Here is a 15886-nt window from a genome sequence, read left to right on the forward strand (position 1 = left end):
AGGCAATGAAATCTTTACTAACAGGAAATTAGGTTTATCTTTTATAGCTATTATCCTCTTCTATCTGACAGTTTTAGTAGGTATGCATTTAGTATTAAAAAAAAAAACAGGCAGCTAATCAACATAGGTTTAGATCAATGCTAAAATCACAGAATCACAGAATCACAGAATCGCTGAGGCTGGAAGGGACCTCTGGAGATCATCTAGTCCAACCCCCCTGCTCAAGCAGGGTCACCTAGAGCACATTGCACAGGATTGCATCCAGGCGTGTTTTGAATATCTCCAGAGAAGGAGACTAGACAATGCAAGAAAATTGTTCTACCTTTCATAAAAACTATCAGAGCAAAATCAGCCATGGATTATCTAGCTGCAGTCTCACTGGGGTTTGCAGGACCTTCTTCTACTACAGCAGAATTTGAGTCATGTTGTTAGATCATTTTTTGTTAGCTCAGAATCAACAATGGCATCATTCAGTATGTTTGCAGGATTCACAATGGACTTGATTTTTCTCTGAGATTCCAGCAATTTTCAATACACATCTAATGGTTAATTTTAGCACCTATGTTTGAAAGTCTTGAGCTGTGAACAATCAGTGCCTCATGTTTTATCAAAACAGTAATTTGTTGTTCTCAGATAAAACATTTATAGTTTAATCTGTAGAATGAGTCTAAGCTAATTCTTCAAACATTATTTAACTTTCTTAGTACACTTAAGTTATACAGTTTCAAAAAAGACTATATGCAGGACCTATTTTCTCTCTCAGACTTATTCAGAGCAGAATATCAGAATCTTGGCAAACTAATGAACAGCCAAGCTCATCACTGTTCTACATACAAATGAAAAGGGAACAACATAATTTAAACTGTAGGTAAATCACAAAAACATTTAATTACATACCCAAGTGGTCACACATGTTCATACACCTGTAAGCAAATGTACAGCTAAGGTGGCTGCAAAACTACAAATCAACAACTCCTAGAACAAATCATGCTTGTCGTGTTTTCTCTGGCAGAAGAAAAAGACAGTCATTCTGTCTTCTGCAAACCAAAAGAATAAGAGAATCTCTCAAGCATATTAACTAGAGTCACTGGAAACAGCATGCTGCTGCCACTATTTAGTTTTCATGAACATATCTGGCCAATTAGTATCTAAATTTACAAAAAGACTTCTTTCATAAATGTTGAACATTTTATGCTTGTAAAGTTTTTACATACTCCTATGTGCATACTAATGCTCTGTAATTGAGGAAGACTCAGCAATACAACAACTCCATGATAAAATACAACTTTTCTTCATAGCCCAAGATAAAAATCAAGGTTTGGCAGCAACACGCAGTTCCCACAGGATTTTGGAGGGAAGAGTGTAACAACAAGCCACTTTGTTAAAATCCGAAAGGAACTTCACAGCAAGCTGCCCTAGAGATGAACCTAATCCAGAAGCTCTGTCTCCTGATAGATTGTCAGATAAATAAGAATGAGGTGCAACTAAAAAGAAAGCTTGAAGACATTAAAGAGCAAAACTTAGCTGAAAAAAAAAAAAAAAAAAAAAGGGCAGCAGAAGAGGAAGCTTTTTAAACCACTTGTTTGGAATCCAGTATGGGCTGTAGAGATATTTGGAAGCCTCTTATGTTCAGGATCCAGAAAGATTAAATGGCGGGCAGTGTCCGTCCCAGTATGACAGGAATGTCTAGAATTTGACCATTGCCAGACTCATGGGAAAACAATCTGCTTGTAGAGCAGGGAGATAGTTCTGCCCTTTCATCTCAGGCCACTCTGCTCTGACACAGAGGCAGGACTCCAAAGGCTGCTCTAGCAGACAGGGACTACTTGTGCCTCCTGCACGAAGGCTCGGTCATGACTGCATTAAAAAAGAGCAATCAAGAGAGACCATCTTTTAGTTAGTCACTTTATTCAGAATTGACTTCTGCTTTATTTTAGCATTTGGACACAGAGTTATTCTAGAATAAGTGACATCAGAATTTGATCTTAGACGTTGTGCTCATATATACTACCTTGTAAGGAAGGAAACTTCCTCAGGATGGCAATCCTAATGTCAGCCTCAGAGGGAAGGGAAGTCAGTTCCCAGACTGCGACTAACTGCAGTATTTGTGCTTTGATCCTTCCCAAAATGTCTATTTCACCCCTCCATGCTTCTCTATGGATGAAAAAAATAGTTTGAGAACAATTAAAAAACAAGCAAAGAGACTGGAGCATTGTTATTCAGTTTGAGTCTCTGGTTGCTACTCAGATACCATAGGTTTCACAGTACTTACATGGAGACCAGAAATGACTCCTAAAATAGAAATAACAGGTTGTTCTAGAAATAGCAGGTTTTCCATGATATTTTAAGATGAGAATTTGGAAACACTAGGGGTTTTTTTTAAGGTAGGCAGTCTGAAGAACGGGTAATGAATTCAGCTACCTTAAACTTTTTTTAGTAAAACCACAGATTTTTATAACCAGTTTAAGTGCATTTTTAGCTGTATAACATTATCAAGCTGTCTAGAAACTTCACATTTGACTTAAAATATGAATTATCAAAATAGGTGCTTTGGTATGATAATATTTCCTCTTCTCATAGAGATGTTTACCAGATTAAATAACTGGAAATTAATTTAGCCTTACACTCCATGCTGAAGACTGCAAAATTTGGGCTTTTTTAAAGCTGTTAAGAGCCTTCTCTGTCAATGAAAGCTGCAAGATAGGAACAGCCCTTTGCCAATACATTGCCTGGAATTTCAAGTTTGAGTGTCTCAATACACAAATAAGAGCCACTATCAAGAGTTTTACTGGAAGAGAACTTTTTGGTTTTTCATATAAGCTAGAAATCAATGCTGGTTTTCATTATTTTTTAATCAATTTTTTATTTAGAAAATCAGAATGATTAAGAGAAGCAAAATTCTCTCTAAAAAGATGCTGATAGATTTCAAACAACCTTCACATTTGCAGTCAAAAGATTTACAGGATAACTCCAGTTAGAGACCTCAGGAGGTCTCTAGTCCAACCTCCTGCTCCAAGCAGGGTCACCGATGAGATCAGATCAGGTTGCTCAGGACTTTATCCAGTTGGGTCTTGAAAAACTCCAAAGAGGGAGACTGCATGACCTCTCTGGGCAACCTGCTCCAGCCCCCAAACATCTTGGTGACCACCACCTTTTGAGTCTGATGATCCAACCAGTCTTTCTAACCATCAGCCATCTAGACCATTATGTCCCAGCTTCAGTACAAGGATGCTCTGGAAGACCATGTCAAAACCCTTGCTAAAGTAAAGGTAGATTGCATCCACTGCTCTCCCTTCATCCACAGACCTTGTCATTTCATCACAGAAGACTATCAGGTTCGACAAGCATCATCTACCCTTGGTAAAGCCATACTGGCTATTCCTAATCACCTTCTCCCTCATGTGCCCAGAAATAGCTTCAAAGAGAACTTGCCTCATTATTTTCTTAGGGATTGAAAGTGAGGCTGAGCAGCCTGTAGTTCCCTGGATACTCCTTCTTGCCCTTTTTGAAGAGAAATGCAGCATTTGTCTTTTATCAGTCATCAGGGACCTCCTGTGATCTCCATGGCCTTTCAAAGATGACACAGAGCAGCCTCACAGTGACCTCAGCTAGCTCCTTGAGCACCCTCGCATGCATCCCATTGGGTCCCATGAACTAGTATGGGTCAAGATTTTCTCAAGGGTCCTGAGTCTGTCCTCTTTTGCTACTGGTAGTTACCCTCCTCCCTGAACCTTGTCTCCAGACTCAGAGGCCTCAGCCTTATCTGTATCTGCTGTCACTGAATCACCCACCCATCTCAGTGGTGAACCCACACTTTCCTTGTTAATTCCTTTGCTGCTAAAAGAAAGGTTGCTCTACCTCACAATACTCAAAAGACAGGTCTTAAAGCACATTTGAGGTGTAAGAAATCATGTCCTTTCTTCAGTCATGGTTTGCTATAGAGAAGATCTCCAAAGGGAGACAGACCGACAGTGACTCAGCCTGTATCATCCCAGAGCCTAGAGGTCAAATCAGTCTTTCTTATTCTCTCCAGAGATTCAAACTGGATAGGAGGTACTCTTGGCTGATCTTGCAAGTTGAGCAGCTTGTCTATAAAACTATAAAAGATTTCAATTTTGTTCCCATGTGAAGCAGGGAAATTATGAAATCTTGAAATATTTCTCGCCCAAAATGACTCAGCAGATGATATGAGAGCAATTCATATGATTAAAAACAAAACCAGGATGCTTAGAAAAGGGACATGCTGAGATGAAAGGACATTAAAGAGCATCACTCTTCCAGTGGATCCTGCCTCTATAGCTCAGAACTCATTTATATTCAAAAGATACACAGAGTATCTGTAAAGGATAAAAGAAGTGTATGACATTAAAAAGTGGCTTTTAATAGCTCTGATTTTTCAATTCTAAAATAGAGAAAAACAAAGATGCTTGTTTGCTCATCCAGAGTAGCTAAGTGATGTGAATCACTAATAAAAATGGTCATGAAAGGTGAATGAGTAAGAATTTTGCATAGTTACTGTTGCTATGAAAGCCACTTTCTGTATTATCCACATGTTCCACAAATTATTTCACTTTCCTTATCACTCACAAACAGGTAATGAAGTGCTTGGAAAACAATCTCCCCCCCMAAAAGTTTCTGAGACTGTATTTGAAAGGAAGCAGTTTGAATCATGTTTCTCAAAAGCAGTGAATGTTCAATAAGGAAATTATAGATGCATTGAACAGGACAGAGTCAGAATCCACAAATGTGTGTGAATTGCATCTGGACCCACTGGGAGAGAGCTGGCAGCTTCAACTCCCATCTGTCCTTCATTAAAAAGGAGGGAATGCAGCTCAAATTTACAGCTTCTGCTGTACCCAACTCTGCCATTTACCTGCTTACAACTTCTAATATACCTACCTACATGTCATGCTTTGCTAGTATTAGCAACAAACATCAAAGGTGAACAGAAAAACTACAAATTTGTGTGAATAAGAGAAAAACTGGATATTTGGAAGAGAAAAAATCTTATTCAATTCTGCAGAAGAGAAGAAGCAAATATATTCAACCTCCAAGTGATAAGAAGAACCTTTCAAAGACATGTTTGGAAACAAAGTGGAGTATTCTTCGCAGAAAAAYGTCTCCAAATATATACACCAATTATTATCAGAACAAATCCCATCAAAGAAATAAAGTATTTTCAGAGTGCCAAAAATAAAACCTCTAAGAACAGGAAGGAACTTCAGCACTAACAAAGAAATAGCCACAATGACATGATGTCTGCCTTCCAAATAAAGACTTGTGCTTATTTTTGAGGAGACAGCAAGACGAAGCCCGCTAACTCTGTTTTTAATCAGAGACTGCAATAGCAAATGGTCCCATGAGATAAGTCCCATGAGATTCTCAGTTTAGTTTTTAAGTAAATGTATATTTTCAAGTGCAGTGATTTTTTCCTTCTCCAAAAGGAAGACAAAGGGTGACAAAGCTCCATCAGGATAAGAGAACTCTGACATAGGAAGTTGCCACTCTAACTGAAGTTATTCTAGTCACATTATGTATTAATATTGCATAACAAACAATCTTATATTAGCAGATAGTGTGGCACAGCATAAATTTAGTAATAAACATTATAAATATGGATAAATTCACACTTAAATCTGTTTGCTCTAACATGTTTTAAAGCAAATAATAATTTTAATGGAAGTAGCTTGAAATGTATGTAGGCAGAAATAAAGACAATCTATTGCACATGTAATCATGTAAAACGTAACTGATATTTATTTACACTTCCAAATTATTATAAAAGCCATGACTTAAATGGAGTCAATTTGTAGCATGGGTATACAGAAATATAGCACCAGGGCAAGTTATAATTATGTCCACTAAACAGTAACTCATTAGTTCTCATTTAGTTCTCCCTTTTGTAAAAGGAGAAGCTGGTTATTACTTAATCTCTTTAAAAAAGATTTTGTGTTAGGTTTTCCTGTAAAATCTTTCTTTCTGTTAAACTGTTTAGTACATTAATAATAATCCTTGTGACAAGTAATTACTTCCATTAACGGACCATTAGATTCTTTGGAAGATCCATCTTATTTTCACAAGAATACATTTTCAAGTACTAAATTAGAAGTAGTGACTAAACTAGTCACTGCTAAATTTAAAGTGACTACCTAGTGAAACATTGTCTCTTGCATGCAAGATTGGGAGACCACAAGAAATTCTGGCTTTTCGTATTTGACTCTTTGGCATTAGCTAGTAGTGACCTGTTTTAAAAACTTAGTCAACTGATATGTATTAATTTAATATTGCTTACCCCAAAAGCATTATTTCTCTTCCATGCTGATTTTATATCAGTATAATTCTGTTGCTCTGAAAATGTCCATATTCTAGGAAAATAGTAGTATAGAGTACTAGCATTGTCAGGTCACGATAAACTAGTAGAAAATACTTTATTAAAATAGTTTTCTACTGATCTCATTTGTACAAGAGGTTGTAGAGGAAAAGTTATTGTTTCTATTCTTTGCAAGTGGAACATGAGATTTTTTTTTAAAAAATGCACAACTGGAGCAATATGATTAGGGAGCCTTGGCCATTAGCATTTTGATTATTAGCATTTCCCCCGAATTGCTGTTTGAGAATTTTTAAGAGAAGAGGTGGAACATGGAAATAACAGGCAGCATGTTAACAACATGCATGTCTGCATGCTATGTATTATATACACATATACACACACAAATATTCTGAATACACTACTAAGTGTTTGCGGTTGAACCAGCAATACCTTCCACTAGAGATATAGACTGTATCAGTGAAAGATGTCTTCTGAGATAAGTTTATAGTTATATGAAATAAGTTGTCCTAGCAGAAGCCTATATAACAAGATTTGCACTAAGACTTTTATGAAAGTATAAGGACATACTATTTAAAAATTGCTTCATTCTTCCTCCCCCCCCAACACTGTACTATAACAATATTTTCTAGTATAAACTAATGTTCTGCTTCATGATTTCTATTGCCTGATTCCTAGAATCAGGAAAATATGTTTATGTTACCGTCTTCATTTCCAATAATTGATTTACTCCAAAGCAGTGTTGTAGTTTTATTTTAATAGCAAATAGAACAAAATGAAGCCTTTTACATCTACAAAAACAGTATTAGGTAGATAAGCAACATACTCTTAGGGGCATCTAAGCATCTTACACCACAGCTTTCATGGCTAGAAATAGGACCCAGAGAATATTCTTCAAGTATGTATCTTTGTAGGGTAATGTAGCACAACATTATACACTTAAGTCACCTTAATAAACTGCTAAATGTATATCCTGAGGCATCATACCATCAAGAGACCTTCAGCTGGTTCCTACATGCAACATAGTTGTGATGCTGCAGCTGGTCTAAGTGCAGTCCAGCTAAGAGCTAGCTGTAGCCTGGACGTAGCATCAAGCTGATACAGCTTTATGGCTTCTAATTCAGATTACCCCTGCAATACTCCATTGTATAATGCTCCAGCCCACTTTTCAGAGTGCTGAAGACATAAATACTTACTTTTCTCCTTCACTTCAGAAACAAGTGGCCTGAATTTTTAAGTGCCTGAAGCATCTATAAAGCCTAATTTTAGATTTTTATTTTTAAGCATCTTGGGTGCTCTTTCTAGAGTTCTCCAAACAGTTTTATCCAACCCACAATGCAGACTGTTTTTCCTATAGTTGCCTTATTAATCTAGGAGTTCCCACTCAATTTCTTCACACAAGTTCATCACTGAAGGCGCAGGAGCCTTCCTGCCTGCTGAGCCTGCCATATGGAAATTATTTCTCCCCCTCACTGGATCTCTATTTTCTGTTTCATTTCATTTGAGCACACAACTTTTCCCTGTTGCCTCTTCATCTCAGTCCTTCTCTCTCTCACATATTTTTCCCCCGCTTTTAAACACTACAACTGCGCTCATTAAGTTTGGGAAGCATCTGAGATGCAATTTGTCAGAAAGATGAAATGCAAAATAAGTATTTTGTGGGTGGTTCTTTAAAGTAGAAGCAGTGCTGATGAAATTTTAAAATCTCTTGAAATTACCAGGACACTCCTCTCCTTAATACACTTTCCACTTCTAGAGGTCCTAGGCAAGTCTGTGTACACATAAGGTGAGATATAAAATTAAAAAAATATTTTGATGCTGCAGAGTATGAAGATTTCAGAACACAATCTGTTAGACGACTGGCTATAGCTGCTCACAGTAGCTGAGAGCGTACACAAGCTGCTATGATTTCTTCTGCAAAGCATGTGCGTGCAAGGTGAATGGTCACATGTTTTGGGGTCTGTAAAGTAGAATGAGGTTTACAGAAAGCACCTCAGAGATCTGAACGTATATATTCCTACAATGATGTCAATATCCAAAAAACATAGTTTTTTATCATTTTGATTTTACTCTTTCCACAAGTTGATAAAGTAAGACTGGTTACACATTTCTATAGAGATAATTTTAAGCTGTGTGGTTAGCACACATTAAATATTATAAGCAGTGGTTAACAAACCAGGCTGACCCTTGAAGTTAAGTTTTAATAGCCAAAACAATGCTGAAAATTGTATTTTAAAACATAAAACATGCATATTTGTACATGTCTAAACATGGATTCCATACTTCTTTTAGACATCTAGATTTGAACTCAGCTCTTGTATCTATAAAGTGCTATGAAAATCATTATCATTATAATTACTGAAGGAAGTTGATAAGAAAAATGAGAGACTAACACAAAACATAAGTGGTGTTAGTTTACTCAAGCTAYATTAGTCACCACCATAAATGCTATCATTAGCCAGTTTGGTCTGAGGTTAACATAGCAGAATACTAATTTTAAAATGAAAGAAGCAAAGCCAGCTGCAAGCATCAGATTTTCAACACATTTTCTTAATCTATTTATCACCATAATGATTAGCTCATGTTGCTTGATCTTGGACATGGATTGATTTTAGCAGACAAGAACTTGCAAACAAGGTCAAAACAAGGTCAAAACCCTGTGTAATTGTATTAGGTCAGCAACAGGTTTAATATGCTTGTTTAAGCTACTTAACAGCCTAACTGTATGTACACAAACCACATCACTAGAATCTGCTATTTTCTATTTTAGAGTCCCTGCCCAATCCTGGTTTGTCACTACATTCATCCTCAGAAAGTAACAGACTACTTTGTAGTTATCAAAGGAGTCAGTTAAGTCTCAGTCCTGAAAAGATTTAAGGGGAAGCAAGGCATGAAACATTTGCTAGGGTACCTAAGATGGTTTTAGGAAGCTCTTAGATGCTGAAATCTCAGAAGAATATCCAGAAACCCAGTATATTCAGCAAAAAGTACCCAGCACCCCCTAACTAATCCTGGCTACTAGAAATACTTCACACTCAACATCCTYCTCCTCCAGACTGGAAGTCCTTCTAGCCTTCTAAATTATCACTACCTAAAGTCTGATGCAGTCCATTGTCAAAGTTGATTTCTTCCTACATCCTTCCTCCCAGAATTGCTTCCATGCTTTATTCAATAGTTTTTAAGAGAAAAAAAAAATGCTGAGGAAAAGATTTTCTGTAAACAGTGCAAGATAAATAAAGCAGGCTAATTCTTAAGGGTAATTGGACATCACCATTAAGATATGACAACTTAATGCTCACTGTGGACATTAGTACTCTTAGCAACCAAATACAATTAACCAACGGAAAGAAAACACAAATGAACAGGAAGACCTTGCCACTTTAATAACTACATTTGAAATTTTCTGTGAACAAAAACTCACCAATGGTGTAGTATCTCTTCAACTCACTCCTCCGTGGATTGCGCCTTTGTGTATTTGTAGTGTTGTTCTGTTCCTCCTCAGAAGTAGTTGTCTTAGCGGCAAGCAAAGATTTACTGGGCTGAGGTGTCTGAGCTTCAGCTGCCACTGGGTTGCATCCTGGCCCACTAATATCCACTGACTGGGACTTCTTTTTTAATCTAAAGACAATTTAAGGAGGTAAAGTATTACTAGTCTTCATTCTATAGGTAGATCATGCAATTTGTTTTATTTTATATAAAATAAGACCAGCACATTTACTGTATGTCCCAGCAGAATACAGAACAGCAGTGGTAAACTAACCTTGTATTAATCTCCTCTTTCAGCTCCTGCTAAATCAATTACAGTGTGTGCATCTCACCCTCCTGCACTTTCACATGTAGCTACACATGGTAAACTGCCCTCAGATCAGCCTGTTGGGCATTTGAACGATCAGCCCATAATCCATTTCAGAGAAGACAAGACACCAACAAATTAACCTATAATTTAAACTTATTAAGTTACCTGGCTTAAATTTCCACAGATGAAGATGGTACAAGGAAATTATGTTATTTACACAAAGTTGCTGAAAGGCCCCAGAGCTAGGAACTGACTTCTGAACTTCTGATCTTCTGAATTCAGTCATAGCTCTACAACTGCATTTCTCAACTCCACAATAATTTCAACAGGCTGTTTCTCACTAAATTCAAGAGTCCCACTATGAGCTGTTACCCCAGATACCATTTTGTGCACTGCAACTGCAGGTTCTGGAAAAAGGAACAGAAATTCTTTCTTTCTCCTGTAGATTAAATCAGCTTTACTCTGCTTGTTACTGGCATCCAGGTATTAACCACTGTCCTCTGAGCCTGGCCATCCAACCATTTTTTTTAATCCATCTGATTGTCCACATATCCAGACCATAACATCATAATTTGGATACAGTGGGAGACAGCGTCAAAGTCAAGGTAAATGACACCACCGCTCTCTGTCCTTCCCAAATCTAGTCATTTTATCAAGTTCTACAGCAGAGAGAGTTACAAAAACACTTTCAAATTCCACTTAGAGTGATGGTGAGTAGACTCACTATCACAGTATCACCATAGTTCTGGCATCTGCTGTATCTCTAGTAACATAAAATAGAAGTTATTATGCTACTAGAATTATTGAATACAGACAAATGTTCTGTTATGATGAAGCCCACTCTATATATTCACTGGATTTTTTCAAAGCTTTTCTTAAATTGCTATGTATATAGTTGACTACTTGATTTGATCCTGGAAATAAAAGATATTTATGACATTGCAGTGCCATATTGATTTGAGATGAAGGGATCATAATATTTCTGAAATTCTGAAGCAAGTGAAGTAAAATGATTAAGTTTTGTATTGCCAAAGGACAATTTTATTAGGGTAATGATTTTATGCTAACAGCCTCCCTCTGAACTCTATGTTTCCTTATTTTTTAAACATTTTCTCCTTGTATTTTTTGCAGTTAAGTAGCATGGATTCCTGCAGTGAGAATGGAATACTCCAGTTTAAGCAGAGATTATTTTTTTAAAACATTGTAATAATAATAACTGCTGTTAGTAGACTAGAAAATCTTCAAGTTGCAACCAAGCTCTGTAAGGAGTGTTAAAGTATCAAAGTGTATGTAGAATTTAATGAATGACATTCTGAAGGTGAAATTACTCTACTCATATGTGGCACTGCTAGGCCAGGGAAAGGACTAGCAGTCAGAAAGTTAGCAGTTAGAAATGAATGTGGTCATTGAGAACAATTACTTATACTGAGGTCTTCTTCTGCAGGCCTGGCTGCCAGTATTGGAGGCAGCCCTCCTCAGCTCCTGTGTGCCCTCACGGACAGGGCAGGAAGGCAGGGACCTCATCCTGCCTGCGTGTTGGAAAGGCTGTACTAGGCGAGAACAGGTGTTCATCCAGATAAGTGTCTCATCCCGAACAGTGCCATCGATGGAAAGAGCAGGGGCACACGTGCAGTGATACCTGCCCCAGTATCCTCCCAGCTTCCAGCAGACACGGGGTTAGGGACTTCCTGAAACAGATGATGCATCTTTGGTTTTAGTGGCTCTTCGAGTTATTTCCCTTGGTTTGTCCTTAATTACACAGGCAATGTCCTGTGGTGACAGGTTCCAGTTTATCTATGTACTTTGTAGAAGTACCACCTCCTTTTATTATAGGTTACAGCAGCCATAATAGCGCATTTTAATGACAAGTAACAGTGGCATTGTGAGAAACAAAGAACAGTACTCCATATATATTGACTCCCTACTTCAGCTCCTGCTGTTCAAAGAGCCCTGCAGATGTGGGAAGAACAGTTTGTCACTGTGATACAGTCTTTACGCTGAGGATCTGAGTAAATCTTTACTCTGAGGATCTCTGTCAATGGTCCATATATGGCATCAGTAGGGACACCATCAGTAGGGACACCATCCAGAACAGCTTGGTATGAACTGAACGCTTTTAGGAGCATTCATACATAGAGAAATCAAGACAAGACTGAAAAGGACATCACTGTCTGTGATTAAAAATAGCATGAGAAGTAAGGAAAACTGCTAGATATTTTGTTGGTATTCAAAACGATGCTCCAGAAAGTGAGGTCTTGTTTTGAGAATTCTAGATTTAAGCCTGCAGTTAGACAAATGTATTTACCTAAAGTGAAGGCTAGAGTATTTTCCTGACTTTGTTAACACTGAATCGTGTTCCATTATGATGTTAAATTCCACTACGTTATTGAATATGCCATATTTTAGGTAAGAAAAAAAATCTCTAAAATTCCTTGCCGCTTGAAACCTTTGAAGGTTTACAGGATGCCTTTTAGGAGGAAAATCACCAGTTTTCAAGAAATAACACCCTACCTATCTCTGACCCAAGATTCCCACTGAGCTTTCAAAAGGATACAATGTGTCTAGCTTCTGTGATTTGCAAAATGTTGTGCATAACGAAACTACGAAGTGTTTAATACCTTCAGAATTTCAAACCAAGGCAAGTGAGGTCTAAAGATCAATCAGTGTACATATGCCCTGTATTATGCCAATGTATTGCCACTGAGGAAGACAGGCAGCTGGTGAGCTGAAATAATTATACAAATGGAAACATATCTTTATGACATATATTCCAGTTTTATTATGATTACTTTCCAAGCCACCAAGTCTGTTGGAAGGACAGTCCAATTAATAAAGTTGTGAATTACAGTGTAGAGTTAGTCAATAAAATAGCTTACTGCACTGTGGGGAATATCAAGTTGTTGTCACAAATGTAATGTGTTTATTCTTCTGGAATCATATAGCAATAAAGTGATAATATCTGTCATCTGAACAGTAAAAATGCCCTGTGACCTTTTTCAGGTGACTTGTGATTAATTAAAGACTGAGTGCCTGTATCAAATTAATGTGCAAAAAGAAAAAACAAAAACCAAGACCAATCCTTCCAGTGCTACTCTTGTAATGCAGAAAACCTTAAAGGTGAGAGTTCCACATCCATAGGTACTTAAGTACTAAAATTAAAGAACAGAAGCATGAAAGACAAGCAAGTTTGCACACTACTGTCAAAATTACAAATTGTTCTTGAGAGGCCACGGTGATAGCGCTTTTGCTGCCAGGAAAGATGGAAAGATACTGGGTCTGAATTAATCCAGCCTCTGAGATAACGGGATCATCTCAGTAGAACGCAGGTTCAAGTAACGACAGAACTTTAAAGGAATGACTTGACAAAAACAAGCATCTTCCTTCAGGCCACCTGAACTGTATATTCATACAGTCATGGCTGAGAAATAGTTTGGGAAAAAAACAAACAAACAAACAAAAATACAGTAGCCTTTAAACTGCATCTTTATTAGACTTCAGTGTCTTGCAAGGAAAGCCTGAATTCCATGTATGTTTTGAAGCAAAAGCCAAGAGAACTGCTTCGTTGTAAGCCTGACCCCTTTTGCAGCACCTTGCTTTATGACTAGCCATGTGTTGTTTGTTTGCTTGTTTTCGGAATTAAAGATGCACAGTCAGCCTGTAACAAGATTTATTCTCTGAATGAAAGGCATCTGAACAGGAAACACTTCAGGATCATCTTCCTGGTTTCCTGCTTTGTTTCAGGCTGTCTGCTTGTAGAAAAATAAATAAAAGATGGAAGAAATAATGTGGCAAAGCTTATTTTATCTTTTACTCTAGGTACTCCACAGCAGCCTTCAACTAACTTTTGAACAGCAGGCAACACAAGTCTCTTTCAAGATAGCTTGGTCTGCCCCAAAGTGACCCTGCTGCAGTCTGACTGCAAACAGAACACGAGCAAGCATTTCAAAGGCACCATGGCACTAGTATGACTTGGAAATGCATATTTGACAGCAAGGACAGAGTCCTAACAGGATTGAGACTTGAATTAGAATGGGCAAAAATATGTTTGTAACTATCATTAAATCACAGGAGCTCAGGGAAGGAAAAACTAACTATATATATATATATATACATATACACATACATACATACACACACACATACACACATATATATATATATATATAAATCTGCAGCCACTTAACAGGCAAGAATTCCCAAGATGATCATTACTGCTATCTGTTGGCTATTGGTGGCTTCTGTGAAAYGAGGTGATGACCTCATTTGAATTTTAAAGTAGTCAGGCATCTCCACAACAAAAGCTGTAAGTTCAGAAAAAAGACTAACGTGAAATGAGTATGAAGGCCCTCATACTGACAATTAACTGAGACAATCCATCCTGGGTTGAAGGGCACAAAAGGATATATATAGTGGCATTACTCAAATGCCACTGACTGGATCTGAAAATGCAGTATTTGTTTGAAACATGGGTTATTTAGGGGCTTAACAGCACCTCATTTTTAGATAGCCATGTCACAACATACATTTCACACATCTGTTTGAGTAACTCAATTGAACTATGGTTAATATCCCATTAAAGTTCCATTTATATCTCCCTGCATTTTCCTTAGAACAGATGTCATACACCCCACTAATTCCAGCTATGGGAGGCCTTCTATATAGTCATTCTTCTGTGCTTCTAACCAACCAGACAGAGGCAGAAAACTCAAATATGTTTCTCAACATTCTGCCAGGTTACAGATCACAAAAGATTTGCTCATTTAGCTAATCCAGGAGGAACGTGTGTCTCCAAATTCTATGGCATATCTGTAAGTAGACACACTGACTGGTGTGTGCAAGAAAGGGGATATTTTTAAATTTAGGTTTTATTTCTCTTCATCCTCCGCATACAACTGCAAAGTTTTCTACTGATTCTTAGAAACAACCTAACAGATGGCTCCAGCTTTTACTTCAGCCTGAGCAGCTGGTTCCCTGTGTCCCCCAGCAACACCTCGCAGGAACAGGTCACTTTGAAAGGCGTCTTAGTGTTTTCCTCAAAAAGAAAAAAATTCTCTCAGGTATTCAGGCATCAACCACCAAATGCTCTAAGCAGTGAATACATATGGAAAGGCATGAAATCCTGGTGCTAATGAATTTGTTGGGAATTCTGTCATAGACTTCAAGAGCATTAGGATTTCATCTCTGCCATTCAATATGATCTACTCAGTTTCTAATACAATCCATGAGTAGTATGCTGACATTCATTATACTTTTTCATTTTATAAATGCAAACTGATTTTTTGTACAGTAGCATGGAAAAAAAATAAGACATTATCCTCTAAACAGATCTTGAGAGCAGCTAAAACAAGCACGTCTGGCAGTCCAGTCCAAAAACAAACAAACAAAATTAACACATTTAAACCATTTATGGTGGAAGTAAACAAGCATACAAACAATCCCAGGGGCTGGGAATTCATACAAATTGTTCTTTGCACATCTGTAAGTAAAAGTCCCTTACTGCAACAAAGATTTGGAGGAGTCTAATACATTCTTATCTACTGAAYATAAAAAGATGTCCCTACGCCCCTTGTGACTGTTCCGGGAGTTTTAGTACATAGTTAGTAGGAGAAAAAAAATCATTCATTTGAAGAGTAACGCTTATTCTTCAGAGATGTATTTAGTACATGTGGTATTTCTGAATGCCCAGAAGAGCTGGTTATGAATTTGATTTCTTTGTAGGAAGAACTGTGATTTAAAGCAATGCTGACAGCGAGAATTCATCT

At 37.5% G+C, this 15886-nt stretch overlaps 1 protein-coding gene across 1 annotated transcript in view; it reads right to left on the reverse strand.

Moving 5' to 3' along the window:
• The window catches only part of LOC112977642 (oxidation resistance protein 1-like), a 99320-nt gene that overhangs the window by 81257 nt on the left and 2177 nt on the right, over positions 1–15886 (reverse strand). Inside the window, exon 2 of the mRNA XM_026090176.1 lies at positions 9750–9946. Within this exon, the coding sequence (XP_025945961.1) occupies positions 9750–9946 (197 nt within the window). The remainder of the gene's footprint in view (positions 1–9749; positions 9947–15886) is intronic.

Source organism: Apteryx rowi, unplaced genomic scaffold, assembly GCF_003343035.1.
Source record: "Apteryx rowi isolate R43461 unplaced genomic scaffold, aptRow1 scaffold_851, whole genome shotgun sequence".
Taxonomy (NCBI): domain Eukaryota; kingdom Metazoa; phylum Chordata; class Aves; order Apterygiformes; family Apterygidae; genus Apteryx; species Apteryx rowi.